This window comes from Alternaria infectoria (assembly GCF_024043175.1).
Source record: "Alternaria infectoria strain BMP 0036 chromosome Unknown scaffold_15, whole genome shotgun sequence".
Lineage (NCBI taxonomy): Eukaryota > Fungi > Ascomycota > Dothideomycetes > Pleosporales > Pleosporaceae > Alternaria > Alternaria infectoria.
The window spans coordinates 444,361-470,997 of NW_026250704.1; the positions used below are offsets into that span (position 1 = coordinate 444,361).

The following is a 26,637-nucleotide window of genomic DNA, read 5'->3' on the forward strand; positions in this document are numbered from 1 at the left end:
CCCCCAGGTTTGAGCCACGTCTAACTATGAATAGAAGCCTACGCCACATAGTGAGGCTTGACATCATGTTAGCGGCATGATGGCCGGCGGCTGCTGTGACATGAGGTGGATCGACGGCACAAGCCCATGAAGCTTGCGCAGCTCTTGTGGCTGTTGGGCGATCCAGGCCTTGCCAGCCAAGAGCACCATCTCACCGTCTAGAGACATGGACGTTTGGCAAATGAGGCTCGGAAACACGGCCGCTGCTGAGTCCGGGGTTGACCAAGCAGCAGCACGCGATTTCCCCCAGCCTCAGAACGCGGCATGCGTCACTCGCAGGGCTTGACAGGCAATCTCGCCGTGGAAACTCTGCTTGGAAGTTTGAGCGCGATCTTGTTTTGCTGTCGGGTCACTCGGACACCTATGACGCCACAACGGAAGGTGTGGCGCGTGCGGGTACGCGGCAGCGCCTGCCATCCTTGCTAAATTTCACCGGCTACGTCACTCTTGTGGTCATGAGCTGCCCTCGTCACCTGCCATAAATACTAAGCAAGACTCCCGCTGTTTGTCAAATCATCACACCATCAATCCGCACTCTACTACAAGCACTTCCAACTCTTACACGCAAGAACAACCCAACACTCCAACATGCCTTTCACCGCCAGGTATGTCCGCTCCAGCAACAATCAGCCTACCTGAAGACGTAGACACTAACAACCACCAGCGACATCTGCAAGATCCTCCTTGCCATCATCCTGCCTCCTCTGGGTGTCTTCCTCGAGCGCGGATGCAACGCTGATTTCCTCATCAACATCCTGTTGACCGTTCTTGGTTACATTCCGGTGAGTTCCGGTTCACACATCATCACCCACGACCCTGTCACTAACAACATCACCAGGGTATCATCCACGCTCTGTACATCATATTCAAGTTTTAGCGGGGGCGCGCAAACACCCTTCACGATGCCGCGACAACGGCTTGACGAACAACGTCACATCACGATACCCATCTTCCTCTTTTTCCGCCAATGTCAGAGCTTGACCAACACCCGACACTTACCGATATCTTCGATGCCAGGATACACTTGGCATGGCGTCGCTTAGGGATGCCGGAGCTTCCGGTCGGGTGGAGGTGGTCCTGGTTTGGCTCCGTCTGTAATGTCATGAATAGCTTCAGGTTTTGGCGTCTTGGTATTCTGGGACAATCTCAGGTTTCCTCGCGAGCATCCTGGTGCGTTTGTACGAGCGTGCTGTAATGAGAATATAATCAAACATTCTACAAACATACCATTTCTGTTGCTATGATGTGCAAGCATGAACGCCATGTGTGATGTTACGAAGGTTGGATAGTCAAGACGGCTAGAAGCAAAGAGTGCAAACCGACACAGAACGTTCGAGGCATTGGTGGTCGTGCAAGGGCTCAAGGACGCGATTGCGATCTGCAGCTCATGATTACCAATGTATTTCAGGGTTAGCAGATATATCTCATGTCAACCACTCATAGTCGGTGTGCTATCCTCCTCCAGTCCGATGTGCGGCTGAACCAGAGGCACGATGCTATGCTTGGCACGTGCATCGCCGTTCTTTCCAAGGTTCACGCGCTCCGCACCAGCACTCACGACCGTCACACCTCGCGCCCACTTCGACCCTTATGTATTCCCTCCACTCCAAACCGTATCACTCACCGCATTCCTATCGTTCGAAGCGCAAGGCGCGATATAAATACCGCCCAGTATGAGCTTCATGACTGCCACGCTCACAGACGCCGAAATCGACGCGCTTAGCAGCGAAGCCTTTGACCACGATGGCGCGATCCGCAAGCTCGACAAAATTATGCGCTCGCTCAACACCGACCCTACTTCATTCATCGAATCGATCCGGGTCAAAAACACGCTCGATGCGTACGTCCAACAGGCCAAACTCGAGCCGACTCTGCCAGTGCTCAGGCTCATCTTGAACTGCGAGTACAAACTGTGGAAGTTGGCCGAAGAGACACCTATGAAGCACAAGGTTTACTTGTCGCACTGGGTAGAGGCCCTTCAGGACATCAACAATGAAGCAACCCAAGGGCAGGAAGACAAGGCCACCAGCAACGACACGGTCACTGCTGCGGAAGTTCGGAGAACCAGGGCGGAATACATCATGGGGCTTCTGCTGTGGGAGCCGTCGTCATCCAAAGCCTCGCCCCACTTGATACTGGACCGCCTTAAGATGGATGGTGTTCCACTAGCTACCTTCGATCTGGAACCGTATATGTGCATGCTCGTTGAAACTCAGGTTTGGGACGTGCTGCCAGAGCCGAAAGTACGAGCTCCTGCACAGCCCGTCCAGAAGCCCACAGCACCAGCGGAAGACGAGGAGTCACTGCACGTTACTCAGGGGCAAGAAGTTAACAGCTCACAGTCATGGGATGAAGCCATAATCCGAAAGCTCAAATTCGAACCCGAACAAGCCGTGCAAGAACTCGCGCATCTTCCACTCGAGCTATCGTCCCTAGACTTCCTCACCAAACTACACGCCAACCACACCTTCGTTGACAATGGGATTGATGGTCAAGACGTTACCATCCATTTCATACAGCACGCAATGCGGCTTATCGAGAAGATGGAGGCGCCCCCTCCGACGTCACAGGAGGAGACAACGACCAACGGCACGACCAATGGAACTGCCAACGGTACTGCCAACGGAACCACAAATGGAACCACCAACGGAACCACCAACGGTGTTGGCAACGGCACCCCGATCGTTGAATACGGAAAGGATGCGCAACGTCGCGCTGTCATGATACTGCTGTTGTTCATCAAAAGCTCCATCACCAAGGGCTTCGTTGAAGCGGGGGCGCTCTTCTATGAGCTTCAGGAAATATGTATCCGATATATATGGATAAAAGAGGTCAGGGACTTCAAGGCTTGGACACAAGGACAGTTTGGGGTTAACTAGAAGCTTACCAAGAAGAAGTCGAAGAAGGCCAGGCAGTCAGGTCGGGTACAAAGAGGCTGCGGATGTTAGAGGTTGATAGGACTGATCATTAGAGAGAAGCAGGGTGTATTGATACGCTGATTCAGGTCTTCCCTCTGTAGATGGCCAGTGTCGTTGGTACCAATGTTTCGATGTTGGCCGGTCCGTTTCTGCGACTGCAGCGTTTGCCTTACGATGCAGCTACTGCGACCACTGCTCCGTACGGTCCAGATGTGGCAAGCCTTGCTGTGACCGACGTGCATAGCGAAACACTGGAAGCCGATAGCATGAAGATCCGCGTCCAGAACCTGCATGTTGTTCGACAATCTCACCGCTCCGCGTTTTCGAAGCTGTCACTCTCAACCTTCTTCACTATTACAGTACTGCAGTGGAGTCGCCTGGAAGTGTCGACGTCAAGTCATGGTCGTGCTTGAGGCGGCTTGAAGGTTTCGGGAATATCCGGGACTGCAGCTGAGGCAAGAAGCAACGCGCTAACCCTCGAACGATACCAAACTTTAGAGTTTCAAAACCCGCTACTGAAACAACCATCGCCTTTTCACCTCGGCCGGATTGCTGGCTAACCGTTCACGAACGACAAGCGGTGGATAGCTGCCGATAACGGCCAGGGATATTATTTCGTTGCTTACTTTTGTGTATCCACGACCTGCAAAATGTCTGCGCAATCCCGAATGATATCACAACAATGCGAAAGCGAGCATGCAAGAGCGAAACGATGTTCCCTCGATCCTGTTTCGATCGCCGAGCCTGAATCGAAACCTCGCTGCTGATACACATCTGCAGACATGCTTCCTCAGATGCCAAACATCAATGCGCGCTCCCACAACGCGACATCATTGTTCCGAAGCAGCCTTGGGAAGATCCCAAACCAAGCTTCTGGAGATGATCGTCCCGCAGTGGATATCCTAGCGGAATTGGCCTTAGTGGAGTAACCATGACCATCGTTCGACCAGCATCGTCTCAGCTCTCCGGTCAGGGTCTGTGCTCTCGGTATCACAGCCTCCCTCGACGGCCATCATCGTGTTTGGCCATGGCAGCAAGGGGTCGCGGGCGCCATCTTGCCTTGGTGGATCGGAGACGCAGACCGCTGAATGCTTGTGTCTATGCTAAGCTTTGGAACGCTGACAAGCCACCACCGGAAAGCTGTATATAAACCGAGCTGCTCATCCTCCTAAGGTCGATATCACCATCACTCAACATTCAAACCAACCAGACTCGCTTTCTTCCCTTCCTTCCATCCTTCTAATTACTTTCTTGCGCCGGTCGCTTGCTTAATTCACTACTCATTACATCTTTCTCACTCAGTACTCTCAACTATCTTCAACTCTTTTTAACCCTTTTTATCAACCAACTTCATATCCATCAAGATGCGTTACTCTCTCGCTGCCATTGCTGCTATTGCTGCCTCCGTCCAGGCCCACGGTGTCGTTTCTGAGATCCAGGGTGCCAATGGTGTAACCATGCCTGGTCTTTCCGTCCAGGACGGTACTCCTCGCAACTGCGCCTCTCCTCTCTGCGGTTCCGAGGCCGATACTTCCATCATCCGCACCCGCGAGATGGGTGGCAAGGCCTCTGCTCTTGGACGCACCCAGGGCGGCGGTGCCGTTGACGCTGGTGCCGCTATCTCCATGTTCATGGGAGGTGCTGCTGGAGGTGCTGGTGCCGGTGCCGCAGCTGGTGCCAAGCGTGGCTTCCTCGATGCTCTTACCGGTGGTGGCGCTGGCGGCGCTGGTGCTGCCTCTGCCGGCACCAAGTCCACAGGAACTGAGGGTGGTGTCGCCAAAGCCGCAGGTACCGGAGCCACATCTGGTCTGCCCACCACTGCCGACGACGGCACCATCACCATGACCTTCCACCAAGTCAACCAGGACGGTGCCGGTCCCCTGACCGCCCAGATCGACGCCACCTCCGCCGGCACCGACCCCGCCGCCTTCCAGGACGCAACCGTCATGCAGAACGTCCCCGGTATCGGTATTGGAGGTCTCTCGGCCGCCGCCGTCAAGGACTTCCCCGTCAAGGTCCAGATGCCCGCTGGCATGACCTGCTCCGGTACCGCCGGTGGCGCCACCAACGTCTGCATCGTCCGCATGCAGAACGCTGCCCTCGCTGGTCCCTTCGGTGGCTCCGCTGCCTTCACCCAGAGCACTGCCGCTAAGAAGCGCGCGGTCGAGTACAACCTCCGCAAGCGCCACATGGCCCGCGGTATCCTCGGAAAGCCCGAGTAAGCTTCTCGCCATTCATCAAGCTTTCTCTACAATGGCCCCTCGGAATCATACAACGACGACAGCAGCAACCTCGGATAGCACGACAAATGAAGAGTTGGATATAATATAATAAGAGAACGAAGAACAACATTGCGGTTTTGCTGGGCAATTCCACTTTGGGCACAAGAACAATAAGAGAGAGAGAGAAAGAGATATTTCAAAGTACATACGAGTATGAATAAAGTGAGCTCGGCTTTTCAAGAATCCTATTCTTCATGAATGGGGTTCTTGGTGCCACTCCTTTAGTTCTGTACATAACTGACCTACCATACACTCATTTACTTGAGCTGTTTTCCTTTTTAGTTGTTTGGTTATATAAACTGTAATTAGATGGATGGAATGGGAGACGGGACTGCGGAAGGGGAGGGTGTTCTTTGACGGTTTTGGATGGGAGCACCTTTTCTTTTCCGTAGGATTTTCGTCTGGGTCTGTATATAGATGAATGTTAGCGAGTCTGGTTTAAAACTTCTTGGTCTTCCATGTGTGATTCTGATGACAAGAAAAGTGATTGATGAGAAGAAGATAGTTATAGCTGGGAAATGGTAGGCATTGCAGCCTCTGGTAATGGGTTACGAGGCTTCCCCAAATGCTTTGTAAAGGCCATATTCTTTCAAGTCAAGGCTTCTGCTTGGAAAGTCTACAATGGTACACGATTGGATAGATTCGATAACTTGGTCCTTATGGAGGCTTCTAGCACACGTTCTTAGGCATGCCGGCATTCTCAGCTTTTGATGTAGCTACTAAATAGTTTGGAACGAAGTACCATAGTGAATCGAAAATCAGATTTCGTCGGTGCCAGAAGTGAATGTCTTGTCTTGGCCATCTTCGTCGACAGCGTCCAGGAGCAATATATGTCGGAGCCGCTCTTTCCATTGTTCCAGATTCCACACCCATCTTCCAACATCCTTATCAGAGTCTTGGAAAACACTGCACAGGTGTTCAAATAGGTCTTGGGTTGACGCTGAGTAGTCTGGTGTGATATCCCATAGCTCGCGTTCCCGTGGCGACATCAATGAAAGCAATGCGTAAATGCGGTCGCGCGGGTCGAGACAGGCGCTATTCGACGACAGATTCAATAGCCAGCCCAAAGTGTAATGTTCGACTTTTTCTGCAGCGCCGTGCATTATTATGGTAAGGGCACTTGTCTGTGCACCTGTTCCATACAAGTTTGCGACCGTATCCACCCATCTTTCGGCCATGCTTCTCAGTTCTTTCTCATTCAATATTTGGTGTCCGCACCAGAACTCGACGTCGGATGAGAGTATGTATTCTTGTAGAATCCATGTACGGCTCCAGTACGGATGAGCTAGTATGTACTTGAAGCCCGCTACTCGAGGATTGGGGTCTCTACTGGCATACGGTACGTACTGTATGAAAGTCCCTTTTCCATACATGGGCGTTGCGCTCAAGGCCTGGATTTTCTCTTCAACATCCCCGTTTGCGGTACCAAGCCAAGCTATCGTTATTTCCGCCTGCTCATATATTGAACCCATGATGGCGACTTGATGATTTTTCTCGCTATCGCTTGTTTGGTCGATCGAAAGCGCGTCGATCCAGAAGTAGCCGTCGTGTTTCACATCCCGCAGCCGACTAAGAAGATTCCAAAGATTTGGGCGTACAGTGAAGGGCTGTCTATTGAGTAAGATCTGCTTTGTGGGCGAAGGGTCCCCCCACACGTAGGAAACGGCGGTATAGGGAGGTGCATCGACCAGAGATGTCTGACGGAGTCGTACAGAGATGATCGATGAGTGCATGACTGCCGAGAAGTCTAGCTCAAGTTTGAGCAGCCGCGTGTTGATCGTAGGGCTAAGGTCCAGCGGAGCAGACTGATGGATTGCCGACATCGCGTGAAGAGAGAGTTTTCCAAGTTTGACGCGGATTTCTCTACATAGGACAGGTCTATAGAGTTGTAAGTATTGTAACTCTTGACGTGCTTTGCAGGCTACAACGGTCTGGGGAAAGGGAACTCGAACTCTTCAACAGTCTGTAAACTCCTAGGGTATCTGCTCGTACGTACATTGATCCTGGTACGAAAGAACAATCCTATCACCAGATAATACGATGATAATTACAACCAAGAACTTTGTATGCGGCGGACATGAGTTGTGTTCAGAAGGTGTTGAGAAGGCTGGAACGCCGTCGCAGCAGACGCCAGCCTACTTATATGAGGCTGAGCGTCTTCGTGTTAGCCAATGATAGGCTCGACGCACGGCATAGCCCTCTCCTTCATATCTGGGCGTCGTTCTGGTGTACTTGGGTACATGCCCAGGTTTGGTGGGAACCTGCGTCTAGAGACGAGTGGTTCAGAGGTAAGAGCACTACGAAAGGGTGGATACTCAGATGTGGAGTCGCGCTAGGGTGGCTGATCGCCGGCGCGTCACTCCAGACATTTTGCGCCTCACGCAGCGCCTCTCGAACAACATCCTCCCCCTCTACATATATCCGACATGGGCAAAGGAACCGACAAGCTATACATCACCCACTCCGAGTGGTCATCTTCGGATGCGTTCGGCAACGCGCGCGGCGCAAACAGCGCAAATCGAGCCTCCGCTGCCGGCCTATCCTCGACCTTCAAGCGCCTACCCTTCAACTACTGCGCCGTCTCCCTACAGCCCTTCACAGATCCCGTGTGCACAACATCGGGCACCATCTTCGATCTCACCCACATCCTCACATGGCTATCGAAACACCCCGACACGAATCCCGTCGACGGAACGCCATTGAAGCGCGCCGACCTCATCACGCTGAACTTCACCAAGAACGAGGACGGCGAATTCGTTGATCCGGTCACATACAAGGTCTTCACAGACAACACCCATATCGTTGCGCTGAGGAAGAGCGGCAATGTCTTTGCATGGGACACGGTTGAGAGGCTGAACATCAAGGCGAAGAATTGGCAGGATCTGGTCAGCGACGACCCGTTCACACGGAAGGACATCATCACACTCCAGGATCCTCAAAGCATTGAGTCAAGAGACTTTAGCTCATACAAGCATGTGAAGGACGGAGACACAGTGGTGGCAGAGGCGGAGACCGGTGTGAACAAGGAGGCGCTGGGCAATGCTGCGAAGATCCTCAAGGCGAAAGAAGCAGTTGCGAAGGCGCGCGAAAACAGGAAGATCAAGGAGCAGAGCGGAATTACATCGAAAGCGCTTGCGAACCTACCCAGGAATGGCACAGCGGCATCGACATCCTCCGAACCCAAGAAACCAGCATACAATGCCGCCGTATATACTTCCGGTAAAGCTGCTGCGTCCTTCACCTCGACCGGCGTCACACCGCATACCTCCGGCGAACGCGCCCTCCTCTCCGACGAAGACTATATGCTTAAGCCAAAGCGCATAAAGAACAAAGGTTATGCACGCATCTCCACCTCACTCGGCGATCTAAACGTCGAACTTCTCCCCGAATACGCACCGCGCGCAGTATGGAACTTTGTCAAGCTGGCACAGAAGGGATACTACAGCCACACCATCTTCCACAGGAACATCAAGGGTTTCATGATACAAGGTGGTGACCCAACAGGTACTGGAAGAGGCGGGCAAAGCATATGGGGCAAGCCATTCGAAGACGAGTTCGAAGGGCCGGAGAGACATAACGCCAGAGGCGTACTTAGTATGGCGAATAAGGGTAAGGGCACCAACACGAGCCAGTTCTTCATCACGTACCGCGCCGTCCCGCATCTCGACCGCAAACACACAATCTTCGCACGAGTAGTTGGTGGTCTGGATACCACACTGCGGTCCATGGAGATCGCAGAAGTAGGCGAGAAGGACAAGCCTGTCGATGACATTGAGATACTAGACGTAGTAGTCTTTGTAGATCCGTTTGAAGAGTGGCAGAAGGAGCGCAAAGATAAGGAGAACAAAGAGCTGGAAGCTGAGGAAATCAAGAGGCAAGGCGGCACAGCGGATGACAAGACAACGTGGACGGGCAAGCGCATACGCGCAGATGGTACCGTGGAGAACGGCACGGGTGAAGGTCTCGGCGTAGGCAAGTATCTCCAAGCTGCGAAACAGGAGATACAAAATCAGGGCGAGGATGAGATAGTTGGATATGTGGATGATGAAGAGGACGTTGCGCCTGTCAAGAAGAAAGCAAAGACTGGTGGCTTTGGTAACTTTGACGCCTGGTAAGGTGTTCAAGAGTCTTGACTGGAGGTTAGACAGCACTAAAATGATACCCCTATGCATTCTGCCTTGCAAATTCGCAGGGAAGGTTGCACGTCTCCTCTGTTGTTCATCCTCACGACACGCTTAACACCCGTAAACTCCGCGCTAATCTAGCCATCATGCGGAATTCGACCGCTGCAACTCGCTGACTACATACATGACTGTATATAACACATGTGGACCCAAATAACTATCTCGGCTCCGCCGGCGTTAGCGTAAAGCCCATTGGGCGTATCATCATCTCCAATCGGTATGCGAGGAGCAAGTATGCCCAGGCCAATCAACGCGGAAATAGGCGGAGTGATGGTGTAGTTCGGAAGGTGCGGACGACTACGGCGTATGATGTCAAGTTTGGGCTGCTCTTTTGATCGTCGTGCAGGGCGTAATATGGCATGTCGCGGAAGTCTGTTTGGTCGACCAGGACGAATCTGAATGTTTAGTCGTCGGCTGATGCGGGGGAAACAGAACGGTGATAGGTGATAACGATGATGTATGCATACATGCATGACGGAGGTAGAGATAAAAGAGGGCTAGGTCGCGCCTACCTCTGCTCGTTGACATCACAGATCAACACCGTCTTGACTACTGCACCGTTAAGCTCTCACATCCACTGTTAAGAAAGCTTGGTTTCTGCACTTTACCTGCTCAATTTCAGCATACCTCGTACACCAAGCAACATCATGTCTTCATCTGACATCCCCTCCTCTTGCCGCGCCGTCGTAATTGAGAAGAAGGGCGCGCCTTGGACGATCAAAGATGTACCAGTCTCTGCGCCAAAGTCGGGCGAGGTCCTGATCAAGGTCCTTGCTTGTGGCATTTGCCATTCGGACAGCTTTATGCAACAAGGCCATCTGGGCGATGTCTACCCTCGCGTCCCGGGACACGAAGTTATTGGAAAGGTAATCGCAGTCGGCGACGGCGAAAAGAAATGGAAGGTTGGAGACCGTGTCGGCGGAGGATGGCATGGTTCTCATGATGGGAGTTGCAAGTCGTGCAACAAGGGAATGTTCCAGATGTGCGAGAATGAGCTTGTTAATGGTGTTAGTAGGGATGGTGGATGTAAGTCTTACCTTTCTGTTTGCGAATACTGAGATGTGCCAGATGGTGAACTGATGTGATGTCAGATGCTGAGTACTGTACCCTCCGCAGCGAGGCTGCAGTGCGTATTCCCGCCGATGCCAACCCCGCCGAATACGCTCCTCTACTCTGCGCCGGCGTTACAGTGTTCAATGGCATCCGCAAGATGAACATCCAGCAGGGTGACACTGTCGCCGTGCAAGGACTTGGTGGCCTAGGTCACCTGGCACTCCAGTACGCTCGCAAGATGGGCTACCGCACGGTCGCTGTATCCTCCTCGGACAACAAAAAGGACTTTGCTCACCAGCTCGGCGCAAACGACTACATCGACACATCGAAAGAGAACGCCGCCGAGGCACTACAAAAGATGGGTGGCGCAAGCCTCATCGTTGTTACGGCGCCGAACCCGCAGATCATAGGGCCACTGGTTGATGGACTTGGACCTCTGGGCAAACTCCTCGTCCTTGCACCTGTTGGTGATATTCCAGTCAACACCGTGAGCCTGATCATGAAGGGCAAATCCGTCCATGGGTGGCCATCCGGACATGCGCTGGACAGTGAGGAAGCGATTGACTTTGCGGAGAAACAGGGCGTGAAGTGCATGATCGAGAAGTTCCCATTCGACAAGGTAGAAGATGCTGTCAAGCACATGGAAAGCGGAAAGGTGAGGTTCAGGAGCGTTATCGTTATGGAGTAGGCAGACCAAGGAGCTCCGCGCATGGCAAGGATACTGGACGCGGTCAGCGCGGATATGGAAACTATAGAAAAACGTCAGGAACTATAGCTGAGGAGATGATTGAAACAATGAAACAATTGCCATCATGCAAAATGTCTTGCTATATGAAGCCCCGCATATGGGCTTGTGGTCGTCCTGGGATGATGGAGGTTTGCGTGCAAGGAAGCGGCGGCGAGGCAGTTAAAGCGCGAACAGCGGCCATCAGGGTAGACGCAGCTCGCATCCATAACCATCACACACACGTCAAACCCGTCATACGTACACTCCAAGAAAGCCAAGTCCGCATCTTGATAGCTTCTCCCTTCTAGGCTCTTAGACTCCACGTGCGAACGCATCCACGCGCCACAGCCACGCAGGCGCCGTAACCGTCTCATCTCGGGCGATTGTGGTTCGCGCCTCGCCCGCCAGTCCATACGCAGCCGCCGAGGCAGCTCAATTAAGTACACGCGCGACACACACCTCTCACACATCTCCTGTCCAGCTCCGGGTACCTGCATCTGAAGCGCGGTCGCGACATGTAACGCCTGCGCTGGCCTGCCCAGCCAATGGGCGGCTGCAACACCGCAGCGACACTAACCACAGGCAACCCCGTTGTTTCAGAAAACTGAATAACGGCCACTTGCGACACTCAGATAGCTGTACAAGGACTGCCCGTCTCGTGGCTACCCACTTGAGCTCTGATGAGGCAAAGGCAATGTAAGGGTCTTCTGTGTGCGGATAGGACGGGTGTCCTTGTAGATCTACCTTAAGATGTGGCGGGTCCCGCCGCCTGGTCCCAACGCTGCCTGAGTTTGGTTGTTGAGCGACTGAATATCACGAAGATCGCGGCTCTCCTCCCTTCTCCTTTCCTTTCTTCTGCGAACTGTTTTCTTTCTTAACGCTGTGCGTCTTTGTTCCCCAACAGTTCGTTTCGGAAGTACATTCGCTCTTTTGCAGGCCCGGTGCCAGGAAGAAACAACAGTCGTTCCCTCGTTTGCGTGTTGCGTCATTCACGTTCTTTATTGCAGCTTTTCTGGATAGTTCTGTATAGACAAGGCGATCTTTGGTATATCCGCACACTGCCGTTACACCATTGTGTCGAAACAGTTCTGTCGACATCCCCATACGTGAGAAGTGGGGCGCATCACCATCTCTCCCAGAAGGTTAACAGCAAGAGTTCTGAACTTCGGTTGTCCACGGCAACGCGCAGTCACCGGGACATCACAGCAAGAAGCCCAGTGCAGTCGGCAGGTGACAGCACTCGAAATTGCACACGACGCAAACAAACCCGCTGTCTTGAAAACGTCATACCGCCTGTTCAAACGCAAGTCGTCTCACCACCTCCGGAAGACATCTTTCCACCAGGACATCCAGGCTTCGTGATCGAAGTTCGAGATTGGCACTCGGAACTCTGGGTCACGGCCCTTTCTCCATTCGAGACCTTCGGGTCTGCCGACCCCAATTCACGAAAACCTTCACAACACTCACGATGCTACCCGCCTCAATACGTTCAGCGTTGGTGGCGCTCACGCTTGCGTCGATATCCTCAGCGACGACTGTCTCGCTCTCGGCCTTCATTCCGCGGATCCAGAATCTTCCAACATCTTGCAACACCGTCTACAACTCCGCCATCTCGGGTTGCTCAGCCGATGACTTCAAGTCCGGCGCCACATGTACCGCTTCCTGCGTACGGGGTCTTTCAGCGCTCGCGGAGGAGGTGAAAGACAAGTGCGCGGACGTCGATGCGGGCGAGTTGAGCATCATCGGCGTCTTCCAGAACGGACTTGGTATCCAGAGTCTATGCCCAGGAGTAACTATCGTAACGACCTCAAGCGAGACTGCCCAAAAGACAAGCACGAAGACATCAGAGCAAGCAACAAGCACGCAGGCGGTCTTAACATCTACAAGTTTCACAAACTCAGCAATCGAAGCGACGTCAACTCCGTCAAGTTCAACTGCGGATTCGGACGATGGGGATGACGAGCCGACCAGCTCAGCGCAACCGACAACTACGAGCTCGTCAACAGGGGGCTTGACGCTGGATCCGAATGCTACTGGAACGTTCACGACTTCTGTCGCGCCACCCACGGACACTGCGCAGGCGGCGGATCCGACACAAGCACCAAATGCCCAGCTGTCAAACACTGACTCGGGCGGTGGCTCACCGTTTGACGTCGTTGCGGTAGGCGCATCATGGCAGCTCAAGGCTTCGGATCTATCGATAGCAAGTCTATCTGCAGTGGCCATCGTGCTACTTACGGGCAGTTGGTAGCACTGTGTCTACACCTTTCTTATGTTTATGCATTGCCGAAGAGGCTCACGATATGGCGTTGGAGTTTGCATTGTTTGTACTATACCCGCATTGATGGATTGGCAGAGAAGAGTCACGACAGCCGGGAGTGTCAGAGAGACCTTGTGTCACGGAGTAGTCATGTAGCATAGGTGGACACAATCAAGAGCAGTCGCAGCAGCGAAAGCTTGCGTGAAACGATGAATCAAAGCACATGAATACCTCACTCTCTCAATTTCCTGCATGTGATTCTCTTTCTGCCTGCGCATTTATCCAACCTTTTCAAATTACTCTCATGCCGTTGTGCTGCTCTCCGGCAATCGACCCTTCCGGCCAACAAACCCCTGCCAGGTAAGCGAGAAGTAGCTGCACCCCAGACGTAATCGCCTTCCCGCCCAGTCGACTTATCGTCAGCCCTCCACTAACCCAGCCCCACCACCATGCAGGCGCACAGGAGCATAGTCGAGGACCATGAGGAAGACGTTATTGCTGTGCTTCATCCACGGCTTCAAGGTACGTATCCTCTACGCGATACCCCCATTACGTCATCGCCGGGGTCGCATCTCCATGTCTCAGGCCTGGCCATGTGCAATGCGACGCCCAATGCGATGCGAACAAATGCGAGAACGATACTGACACGTGCTATAGGGCGGAGATGAAACATTCAGAACCTTCCCGAGCCACGTGAAGGCGCTCCTCCAGCATGCGCTGCCCAAGGTCACCGTCCTCACCATCACGTACCCCCAGTTCGAGACGCGAGGCGACTTGCACGAGTGCGTCGGCCGCTTCAAAGAATGGCTGCAGAATAAAGTCATAGACCTCGAGGTCGCCAATTCGACCCCCTCGCCCACCGTCGACCCTTCTGTGCGCACGATCCTCGTAGGCCATTCTATGGGCGGCATTGTCGCGGCTGAGACGCTTCTCTCCATCCTCGCTGAACAGCCAATCCATTCGCAGTCCAACTCGCAAACCGGCTCTACGGGCTCGCTTGCCGATCATTCGGCGCTCATGTTCCCGTACATACAGGGCATCCTCGCTTTCGATACACCATACCTCGGTATAGCGCCTGGCGTAGTGGCACATGGCGCGGAGAAGCATTGGAACACCGCGAGCTCGGCATATTCGGCGTACAACAACCTCGCAGGCGCGTTCGGATGGGGTGGGAAGGACACCACGGCTGGTGCCGTCGATACGAGCAAGATGCTGCCAGCGCCCTCGTCTACTGGCGACGCAGCATCGGCACCGCTGTGGCAACGCTACGGAAAGGTAGCCATGTTTGCTGGTGCAGCAGGCGCGATAGCAGCAGGGGGTGCGGCAGCATACATGAAGAAAGACCAGATAACTCAAGGCGTATCATGGGCTACATCACATCTGGAATTCGTCGGAGTCCTAGCCCGCCCTGAAGAGATGCGGAAGCGACTCGAGAAGATTGCAAAGCTCACCACGAGCCACGATCTCGGCTTCTGCAACATGCACACCACGCTCGGCCACGCCGTCAACAGCGAGAACAAGGAACACGGTTGGACGGGCAAAGTCGCAGGCAAAGACCGCACCTTCTGCAACCTACCCAAAGGCCCCCTGAAGGACTTCTTCATGCCCGCCGTGAACGACAAAGCCACAGCAGAAACCTGGGCCCACACCTCCATGTTCGAGCCTCGCAACAACCCCGGCTACTACACCCTCAGCGAGACAGCCAAGGAGAAGATCATCGAATGGACAGAGTCGACGGACTGGTACGAAGAGAGCGAGGGCCCGTTGACGGGCGAGGTCGGCGAAGAAGCAGAGATTGTAGAGAGACAAGAGGTAGATGAGCAGATGCAGAAGGAGGCTGATAGGAAAGAGGCTGAGGAATTAGAGAAGGCGAAGGAGAAGGGTGATGTTGATGCGCTTGAGGAGGAGGAGGGCGAGTTTGTGGATCTGAAGAGGACGGGTGAGGTTAAGGAGGGGGATGAGGAGGCGAGGAAGAGGAGGGAGTTGTGAGGGGGGTTGTTTTGTGAGTCTGTATACCCTTTGATCTGGAGAGAATGGATATGTGACCCTTCTCAGCAAGAACGAAGTACTCTCAGATTGCCGGATTGGTCACGTACGATCTGCCTGTTTCGACTTGTACATCCTATTGACGACTTACATCGCATGCGCGCACTGCATTCGTTTCCTTGCGAGGTAGCTTATCAGGATGGAGCTGTGAAAACCGGTGAGATTACTTGGCACATGCAGGCCCCCAACAGTGCTTGGCACTTCGTCTGCCAGTGGCATTACTGTCGATGAAAACCCCTGTTGTTATTTTATATTGGGACAGCAGTCATCACGGCCCCCGCATGATCAAGTTATCAGGCATTGCTTACTCCCCGAGGTTTCAGCAATATGCGTTTCCACTTCTTCCGCTCACAAACTGGAACAGCGTCTCTTTGACGAATGCGTTGGTACAGAAACGCAGGCACACAATCTGGATCATCATGGCGTTTCACTTTCCCCTTCCTGCGTATACGTGGTTCACAGCGATTTGGATAATGCGCTGTTTGGGCCAGGCAGCCTCTGTGGCGCCGCTTGTCGTCGCGCCTAGCGAACATTAGTACCTTGTTACGATGGTGAGTCCGAAATATAGCTAACTGTGGAATAGGGACGGCGCAGACGGTCCTTGGTCAACCTTTGACTTCTCCGTGGGTAATCCGGTTCAATCCTTTCGTGGCATCCCTGGCATCAACTCGCCGGTTGTCATTGTGCCCAGGCCGAGCAAATGGTGCAATGATACTTGCGCTTTCTTTTACGGCGGTTTGTCAACTACCTGGGAATCCGCATTGGAGTATCTCATGCCGCGAGCAATCGAGGAATATATCAGCAGCTACCCGGATGTTAGCGGAGACGACACTGCGAACATTGCTACTTTTGGTGTTGACGATGTATACCTCGGAAATACCGCCCAAGACCACAAAATATCCTCACAATATATTGCTGAGACTACTTGGAGGCGGTTCCGACTTGGGACACTCGGTCTCTTTCCAGGATCGGTCGGGCCTCCAGGAGCACAACACCCTTCACTCCTCTCATCGCTCTGGGAGTCAGGTGTCATTCCTAGTTTGAGTCTTGGCTACACAGCGGGCTCTTTCAATCGTGAGTAGAACTAGACTAGGCGGATACATGACTTATAACTAATATCTTTCGGTAGGCAACAGCTCAGCTAGTCTGGTCCTTGGCGGATACGATGCTGCACGATTCGACCCTGCAACGACTACAAGAGGGAGCATCTCTCTCGGAGAAAAGACGTCACTCGGTGTATCTTTGGCTGCAATCGGTATTACTGGGGGAGCCTCGTGGACACCTGCCAAAGATAACTTTTCTGAGCCACCTGTTTTTGGAGTCGACTCCGCTGTCCCACATATCTGGCTACCCCAAGAAGGCTGTCAACTATTCGAAGCAGCTTTCGGTTTGATCTGGGACGACTCTTTAGAATTGTATCTTGTCAACGATACAACACATACACGGCTTCTAAGCGAGAATCCTGAGGTACGATTCACTACTACTGGAATTGACGGCAAAGCAGCGAATTATACGCTTCCCTACTCGGCGTTCGATCTCCGGCTTACCTCCCCTTTCGTGGATACCTCTACTCACTACTTCCCATTGAAAAGGGCTTCGAGCTCCGCGGAGTATATGCTCGGTCGGGCTTTCCTGCAAGAAATCTACATTACCATAAACTACGAACACCTGGTTTTCAATTTGAGTCAAGCTTTTCATCAATCTGGCGCCCCGAACATCGTAGCGATACCTTCAGACACGGAACCCACCCAAACGCCGGATCCGCCTCTACCTTCAGCCACAAATAGCTCAAACAGCCTTTCGTCAGCTGCATATGCTGGGATTGGAGTAGGCGCAGGCATCGCGGGGCTGGCAGCACTGTGTCTGATCATTGTCTGGAAGAAGCGACTGGGGCCTTTCCGACGCAAGACCACACTGGGAGACAACCACTACGATAAAGGAGAATTGCATGGCGAGCACAAGCTGGGAATCGAGCCTATGGAAAAAGAGAGATTTGAATTAGATGCTGGTTCGGGGAAGCACGAGGCAATGGACAGGGAGACATCTGAACTCGAGACAGTGGAGAATGCCCGGGAATTGAAAGGCTCGGGTGAAGTAGGCGTTGTGGAAGTTCACGGCAGTGATCTGATGCACGAACTACCTGGTCATACTGATGATACACGGGTAGCAAATGAGGAGACTCGATCTTCTTCGTAGATGTGCGTTTTATATGACAGGGCTATAATGTATTATTAAAAGTAGAAGTTTTAGAAAACATAAATTTTTTTGCAATACACGAATAATTCTAGCTTTTAACGCTTTCTCCTAACGAGTAAATTTACAAAAAAATAGGCCCTCTACCTACCTACAGGTTATAAGAAGCTTAACTAATAGTTTTAGGCTAAAAGGCCTAGAGATAAGCTATAAATAAAAAAAATCTTAATAAATTATTAGAAAACACCTTTATAATAAGAACTATAAAACTCTATAAGCTCTTTTAAGTCTAAAAATATAGCTAAGGCTATAGAATTTAGTTATAGTAGTAAGAAAGAAATCTATAAACGTACCTTAAGTTAAAATACTATTCTCTACTTCTTTCTCTCTTATACTATATTGCCTAGAACTCTAAGTTAGTACTCTCTTTTATCTTACTACTCTTACTAACTCTAAATATAAGAGTTTTATAAAGATTAGATAATTAAAGTATATAAAAGTAATAAAGTTATTATAGTAGAAAGCTTTAGAAGAAGCTATTAGAGGTAAATATATATTATAAAAGCGTTAGCTTAACATTAGACTAACAAAGCTCTAGACCTAGAACTATTATATATTCTCTCTCTAAAGCGTCTAAAGTTCTACTTAAGTGTAAATAAGAAAGAAAGATAGTAGTGCCTCTTAATAAGAATACTACAAACTATAGATAGTAAGAGTATTACTACTTTACTATTTATATAAAGATACGTATATCTCTTAAGTCTACTAGAGTACTATAGAGAATGTTATATTAGCTAAGACTAATAAGTAGTAAGTAAAGTAACTAAAAATTACCTTAGAGCTACTAATAACTATAGAGACTAAAGTTAGATAGAAACGTACGTTATAATTAGCTTAGTAGGCTTTAGAAGCAACGCAGCTAAGAGAGTTTATAAATAACTAGCTAGTTCTTTCTAAGTATATAAAGTCTAGTAGCTAGAGTAGAGTAATAGTAAGCTCTCTATTATTATTATAGTTATAAAGTATAATATATAGTTCTAGATAGCTAGAATTATAGTTATAGAAGTTCTAGACTAACTTCTTATAACCTCTTAGGTTATAGTAAGCCTACTATACCTCTAACTAATTATTACTAATCTACTCTACCTTATATTATAATAAACTACGTTTACTAGTATAAGAGTTAACTATATTCTATTATATACGTAAGTTAAGAACCTAAGAGATAATAAACTTAGTAACGCTATTATTATTAAGATAGACTTTAAAAGAGGTAGCTTCTACTATATAAAGCTAGCTAGGCAAAGCGTTATCTTTATATACCTATAATAGCTAAAGATAAAAAGTAAAGAAGATAGCCTTAAGCTATAGAGGTAGGTTTAGTTTATAAGCTATATTATTAATTATATACGTAATCTAGTAAGAGCCTATATTCTTATAATCTAATAACTTAACTAGTTACTTAGTCTAAATATAATAAGTATTAAGTATAACCTAGTTACTTATATTAAACTATAGCGCTAAGTACCTATTTATATTAGCAAATTTCTTTATTTTATTCTAAGTTTATAGAATTTACTATTATAAGAAGGTACATGTTGCATTAATTTATTACGTAAGAGCGTTAGTGTTACGCTATTATTACATAATAGTAGAGTATTTATATAATAGTTAAATTATATATATAGGCTCTAGTCTAGATCTTAGCTACTAACCTTACGTAGCAAGAAATAAAGATAAGCCTATTACTATACTTATTACTAAGTTAGCTTTAAATTCTACTAATAGTAGTAACTAAGCCTAGTTAGTTTATAAGTAATTAATATATAAGTAAAGATACTATTTAAGATTAGCGTTTATATTCTTAGTCTAACTATTTATCTCTAGGTAATAAGTAGTAGATAGTTTAGAATAAGTTCTAACTTGTTTATATAGCTAATTTTAGAAATAAAAGGTAAACTAATATCTATAGTTAGAGATAATAGACCTAGAGTATCTCTCTTCTTTCTAGATATACTCTATAAACTTATTAATAACTATTAGAACTTTAAGGTTCTCTATAGCTATAAACTTCTTTATCTTTAATAACTTATTAATAATAACTATAATATATTAGTAAGTATAGCTATACTATATAGACTTAGGTAGTAGTGTAATAAAGTTAATAAAGATATTATTCTAGTACTAAGTAGGCACAGAAAGAGAATATAATAATCTATACTTTACTATATAGTTTACCTTTAAGCGCTTATATATTATATAATAGTTTATAAAGTAAGTAATAGTATCTATTATATCTTACTAGTAATACTACTAGCTAACTTATTAGTAGGTAGTAGTATAGCTACTATAACCTCTAGAGAGGCTGTTATATACCTAGACTATAATTTTAGTATATAACTTCTTACTAAAGAGAATAATAAGTTATCTATTACTAATAAATAGCTTACTATTATTACTAGCCTTAAGGTTAGCTAGTTCTATACGTATACCTTTAGTAATAAGGTAGTAGAGAATATATTATTTATTAGAAGTAAGAGCTAGTTTTACGTTCTAAAGGTAAAAGTTACTAAAACAAAGCTTAGTAATAACTTTATCTAATAGCTACTTATTAGCGCCTTTAATATTATTATATAGGTTATAGCTTTCTTTAAGAGAGAAGTAGACTAGTCTAATATATAGAGTTAAGCTAGGTAGTAAGAACTCTTTACCTATCTTCTAGATAAGAGTAAGAATAAAAAGTAAGTTATATAGGTTATTCTCTAGGTAAAGGCTAGCTAGCTAAATAGTAGCGTAGCTACTACTATACTAGTAGTAGTTTTCTAGAATAGTTTAATACTAGTACTAAATATAGTTATCTATAACTTTATTAGAAAGATTACCTATATAGTAGGTAAGACTATTAGACTTAGTGCTTTGCCTTCTAGAATAGTACGTAATATTAAAGTTAAACTTCTCTAAGAATTCTATCTATCTAGCCTAGTAGTAATTTAGAGTACGCTTTATATAGAAATATTTAAAGCTATAGTAGTTAGTTAGAACCTTAATAGAGGTAGAAACGCTTATAAGCTTAGGCTACTATTTTTTAAAGGCTTAGATAATAGTAAAAAGCTCTTTATTATATATTTTATAGTTATACTCTATTAGTGTTATCTTCTTAGATAAGTACGTAATAGGTTAGATAGAACTATTATCTTAAACCTAAAATAAGATAGCTACATAAACATAGTTAGATATATTTATCTTTAAGATATATTTTAGGTTAAAGTTAAAGTAAGTAAAGATAATATTACTATAGAAGACAGCCTTTAAGGTAACAAAAGATCTTTTAGCTTTCTACGTTATCTAGAACTATTTAGAGTTACTCTAAGTAAAGTTTATAAGAGATTTTATAATATCTAAAAACCTATAGATAAATTAGTAGTAGAAGTTTACAAAATCTAGAAAGGCTTAAACATTCTTAAGAAACTAAGAAAGCTTCTATTTCTAGATAGCGCTAACTTTCTTAGAATCTATCTTAATACTATTAGTAGTAATAATAAGTTCTAGGAATTTTACCTTAGTCTTTATAAACTTAGACTTAAGAACGTCTATTAGTAGCCTAGTCTTAGCTAGTTAGCTAATAATACGTACTAGATAGTTTTTATACTATTAGAGTATTTTACTAAAGATAATTATATTATTTAAATACGCTATATAGAACTTATCTAAGTATTTATATAAAATATTATTAATATATACCTAGAAGGTTCTAGAACTATTATATATTTTAAATAGTATAATAGTATACTAATAAAGCTTATAGAGCGTAATAAAGGCAAAAAGGTACTTATATTTATTCTTAATCTAGATTTTATTAAAAGCTATAATAACGTTAACTTTAGAAAAGTACTTAGACTTTAATAGTTTTATAAGTATATCTTAGATTAATAGTAAAGCGTTATAGTTTTTTACTATATAGGCGTTAAGCTTATAGTAATTAACATAAATATAGATACCTCTACTTAGTTTATAGATAACTAATAATAGAGTAGTCTATATAGAAGTACTATATTTAATATATCTCTTCTTAACTATATTATTAACGTATAGCTTAATAGTACGCGTCTTATCTCTTAATATAGATTAAAGATATTATAAAGATAGTTAAGAAGGTTTTCTAAAGTTATCTAGTATTAGCTTAATCTTATAGTCTAAGTTATTATAGTGTACTAGCATCTTATTAGCTTCTTTTAGGTTAAATCTCTAGTAGAAAGCGTAAAGAACCTTAGGTAACTAACTAAGAAGGTTCTGTTTAGTTATATATAGACGTTCTATCTTATTATAGAACTTTTTATAGTTCTTAGGTAGTACTTTAGCGCTAGTAGCGTAGAGGCGTTAGGTGTCTTTCTATTTATTATTACTTATCTTAGTAAGTTAATAGATCTTGTTATATAACGTAATACTAATATTCTAGTTATAGTATATAGTAGCTACTACAACTCTACTTAAGATATATATAATATTAATAGCTAAAGAAGCTTTTAGATAATAAGCTACTTTATAATAAAGGTCTAGCGTCTATAGAAGTAACTACTTTTAATAATAGCTACTTTATGTATAACAAAGTTAGTAGTTATAGATATACTAGAAAAGATAGTAGTTAGAATAAAAGCTAAGAGTTATATCTTTCTAGTTAATAGTTAGTTTATATATCTAGAACTAAAAAGTACCTAGAATTATCTAGATATCTAAGAGCTTAGTAATATATATAAAAACGTTCTTAGTGTAAGTGCTAAATAATACTATTACCTAGGCTATATAAGTAACTCTAGTAATAGTAGAACTATTAGCTAGCTTAAGAGTAGTAGCTTATTATAATAGTATTAAGTTATATTTATATGCGTAAGTATAAAAAGAGTTAAGAAAGAAAGAGGCGTAGCTAGTATTACCTATAATTTTAACGTATTATAAAGTATTATTAGAGAAGATTATTTCTTTAAAGACTAACTACTAACCTATAAGAAGCTAATATATATTACTGCGTATAGTAGTAGTAGTAATAGTTAAGATAGTAATTTTAGACCTTATAAGGCTCTATTATTCTAGAGCCTTAACATAATTAGTAATTACCTTAAGAGTAGAGTTAGGTTTATTATTAATATTGCTGTTTTCTATAGAGAAATAGATAGATATAGAAGAATTATTAATAGAGGTAGAATATAAGTTCTTATCTTTATTACTTTCTTTAACTAATAGAGTAGAAGAGAAAATTAATAAGCTAGCTAGTACTAAGGTTTTCTTATACTATAGAAGTCTCTAGAGGTAACTATTACTAGAGACTAGACGTTTTCTAAAGAGTTATTAACAGCGTTAACTCTAATAGCTACGCTAAGAGTACGCTTAGAGCGCACTAGATTACTAACTAGAATACTATTATTAGTAATAGCCTTTTTAAGGGCGTTCTAAACATTTTAATTAGAACTAAATAGAGTAGAGAACTAGCTAGAGTAGTAACTATTCTTAGCTTTGTAGCTATAGTTCTTAGTAAGATAGTTATAGTAATAGTTTAGATAGCGTAGAACCTTAATCTAGATCTTAGAGTATCTATAAGGCCTAGAGCTAAAGCTAGAGCTTAAGCTTGCATTACTACTACTACTACTTTATTCTCTAGTACTAGACTTATTTCTACTCTAGTTACTACCTTACTTACTACTACTATTATAGTTAGTGTTAGAGACGCGTTAAGAGTTAGACTATTTAAGAAGATAGAGAGTATAGTAGAAGTCTAGATAGGTAAGGTTAGCCTTAAGAACTTTTATAGTAGTTATATTCTTTTACTAGACTAGAAGATAGTTATATATAAACTAGAGCTTAACGTAGTTAGGCTATTATAGAGTAGAGATACCTACGTTAAAGTAAGTAATAAACTTACTTATTAACTTACCTAACTTTATATATAACTAGAAGCTTTTATACTATTACTAAGCTATAACTATAGTATTAAGAAAGTAATATATAGTGTTTAGAATAGTCTATACCTTATTACTATAAGTAAAGCTAACTCTATTATTAAAAAAGCTATCTTAGATATTACTAAACGCTCTATTCTTAGTCTTCTAGTAGAGATAGCTTAGCTTCTTAGCTTTAGAAGTAAAGTTATATAAGTACTCTTTAAACTAGTTAATAATATCTATCTTCTACTTAGTATAGTTAGACTTAGTAGTGTTAATACTAGAAAAGACTTTAAGTTTAGGTTTCTTAGAGTAATAGCAGCGTAGACTCTAGTTATAGGCGCTAGAACTTTTAGCGTTGTTACAACTGCCTAGAGGCCTATTAGAACTACTAGCTAGACTACTAATAGAGCTACTAGTGCTGTTATTACTAGCGTTATTATCTAAGAAGTAGTCTAGTAGAGTAGAGCTAGCGCAGGCCTAGTAGGTAGACTTACGCTTTAGAGTAGCTTCTACTTTCTTAAGATACTTCTCTAGTTTCTTAATAGTGTTATAGGTAGTAGATAGAGAGTTCTTAGCTATAACTAGAGCGTTAAACTTCTAGTAATACTTTACCTTATAGAACTTCTTATTCTATATTATAATCTTAAGCTTATCTTTAACGTAGTAAAAGTTTTAGTTATTATAGTAAAGAGCTTCTATTATATCTTATAACTATTCTCTCTATTATACGCTATAGTAGTTAGACTTACTTAGTTATTTATAGAGAGTATTAGTAATAGACTAAGTATTAGTAAGATTACTCTTATAGCCTACTATAGCATCTTATAATTCTTAGAGCTACTTTTATAAAGATTTTATAAGCCTAATATATTTAAGACACTACTTACTAAGAAAGTCTACGCGCTATTACTTATTATTAAGGTTCTACTTTATAGCCTAAAGCTAGTCTATAATATTACTAATAAACGTAATATAGTTATTAGTATTAGTAGCGCTAACGTCTTTAAGGTTAGTAAGCTTTACTAGCCTATTTTTATAGGTAGCGTAGCTATTAACGTTAGTCTTCTAGATCTTAAATATAGTAGAGTTATCTTTAAGTAGAAAGATATAGAACTTAGAAGGCTATTACTTATAGTATAGGTACTTAGGTAGCTTAGGTTCGCTAGTAGGTAAAACGTTATAAGAACCTAAAGAGTAAGAACTATACTAAGTATCTTCTAGATTATTATTATTATTATTAAAGTAAGACTAGTAAGATAAGTAATACGCAGCGCTTATTAATAGATAGCATAAGTTATTAGAATTAAAGGTAACTATCTTCTTCTTATAGTGTATAATTATAGTAAAAGAGTTACTACCTATATTAGAGTTATTAGAGATCTAGAGATTATAGTTATTAGAGAGCTAAGAGCTGTTAGTGTTAGCGTAGGCAAACTTATTATTACTAAAGAATAGAAACTATTCTAGTATATATTACGTAGAGTCTTAATATAGATTATTAGTGCCTAGTAATTACTATAGACTACTAACGCTACATAGCGCTAAGAGAATAGAGAAAGACGCCTATAAGAGCGCTATTATAAAGAAGTGTTCTATAGTATAAGATAACTATCTAGAGTCTTAGGTTTAGGTATTACTACTACTACTACTACTACTAATACTAAATATTAGGCAGGCGTAGTTAAGAGTAGTAGTAGTGTTCTACGCGTAGTAGAGAATAATAGAAGCTTAGCCTAGAACTAAAGTCTCTAGAGTATTATAGCGCTGCGCGTAATTAGCGTTCTATATAGAGAATTCTAAGATATTAGAATATAAAGAGTCTAGAATCTTCTATAAGGCTATAACTTATTAGTAGTATACGCTCTCTTAAGTTACGTTACTTAGTTAGTAGTTATAGTAGTAACTATAATAACATATAAAAGTCTTATAAAGATTAGATAATTAAGGTATATAAAAGTAATAAAGTTATTATAGTAGAGAGCTTTAGAAGAAGCTATTAGAGGTAAATATATATTATAAAAGTGTTAGCTTAACGTTAGACTAATAGAGCTCTAGACCTAGAACTATTACACTAAAGCTTTAAAATAACTATATTTAATAATATCTACTTTATTTTTCTTCTTTTTATTAATACTTTTAGTAGTTCTAAAACTATATTAATAGAAAGTATTACACTTTTAGGTAGATATATTAATAATAAGGTCTTTAAGCTAAGCCTTCTCTATATAGTTAAGCTAACTAAAAATATAAGCGTAGTTATTTTATAGTAGAGTATAACTAACTACCTACTTTATACTAATAGTAAGATATTTTAAGTTAAAGCTAACTACTAAAGAGCTCTTTAAATAATACTACTTAGTTATATAATTTTTCTAAATGTAATTAAGATTAATAATAGTAATATAGTACTAGTAAGTTTATATATTAGTTAATAAATAAACATAATTATAAGAATACTAGCAAGAGTTAGGCTAAATATTTAGATACTAGTAAGTAAAAAGATATTTATAGATAAGCTATTTAGTAATAAAAACCTTACTTAGATATTAAGAGTATTAAGTAAGATTACTCTATTCTTAAAAGTTAAGCACGTATAAAGTTAATTACAGCAGTAGTAGTAGTAAATAATAAATAATAAAGTTAGCTTTAGTAGGCTTACTATTTTATAATATATATTACTGCTAAAAAGAAATAAGTTATTAAATTTAACAAAATTAGAACAAATAATAGACAACATTACTCTAATACTAGAGTATTAATACAATGCGACTGTTTTGGAAAACATACCGCAATTTCGCACATGCTCCCGATCGACATTTCCATGCACCTAGATTGGTTAGCGTTGGACAAGCTTTTCACACGCGCGTTGGCGTCTTCAACGCTTTGTGCATCGTCCGTTCAACCCATGCCTCGATGTCATCTATACCCACACGACGCATTCCAAAGGCGCCACAAGTTTGATCCGCAGCGACCCCACGAGCGATGACATCCCCTGCACG

The 26,637-nt window shown here is 44.2% G+C and overlaps 5 protein-coding genes across 5 annotated transcripts; all 5 read left to right on the top strand.

Annotated features, from left to right (window-relative positions):
- Positions 1-1,712: 1,712 nt before the first annotated feature.
- Positions 1,713-2,918, top strand: J4E92_008187 (uncharacterized protein; the record flags this gene model as incomplete). Its single annotated transcript, XM_051499540.1, has 1 exon — positions 1,713-2,918. One exon carries the CDS (start codon positions 1,713-1,715, stop codon positions 2,916-2,918), a length of 1,206 nt encoding a protein of 401 aa, XP_051350323.1.
- Positions 2,919-4,321: 1,403 nt separating this feature from the next.
- On the top strand, positions 4,322-5,179 carry J4E92_008188 (uncharacterized protein; the record flags this gene model as incomplete). The annotated part of the gene is made up of 1 exon (XM_051499541.1): positions 4,322-5,179. The coding sequence occupies one exon, from the start codon at positions 4,322-4,324 to the stop codon at positions 5,177-5,179; it is 858 nt and encodes a 285-aa protein (XP_051350324.1).
- A 2,486-nt stretch (positions 5,180-7,665) lies between these two features.
- Positions 7,666-9,354, top strand: CYP8 (Peptidyl-prolyl cis-trans isomerase cyp8; the record flags this gene model as incomplete). The annotated part of the gene is made up of 1 exon (XM_051499542.1): positions 7,666-9,354. One exon carries the CDS (start codon positions 7,666-7,668, stop codon positions 9,352-9,354), a length of 1,689 nt encoding a protein of 562 aa, XP_051350325.1.
- Positions 9,355-10,070: 716 nt separating this feature from the next.
- On the top strand, positions 10,071-11,164 carry J4E92_008190 (uncharacterized protein; the record flags this gene model as incomplete). The annotated part of the gene is made up of 2 exons (XM_051499543.1): positions 10,071-10,449; positions 10,515-11,164. 2 exons carry the CDS (start codon positions 10,071-10,073, stop codon positions 11,162-11,164), a joined length of 1,029 nt encoding a protein of 342 aa, XP_051350326.1.
- A 2,779-nt stretch (positions 11,165-13,943) lies between these two features.
- Positions 13,944-15,452, top strand: J4E92_008191 (uncharacterized protein; the record flags this gene model as incomplete). The annotated part of the gene is made up of 2 exons (XM_051499544.1): positions 13,944-13,985; positions 14,121-15,452. The coding sequence occupies 2 exons, from the start codon at positions 13,944-13,946 to the stop codon at positions 15,450-15,452; spliced, it is 1,374 nt and encodes a 457-aa protein (XP_051350327.1).
- Between the last annotated feature and the right edge of the window lie 11,185 nt (positions 15,453-26,637).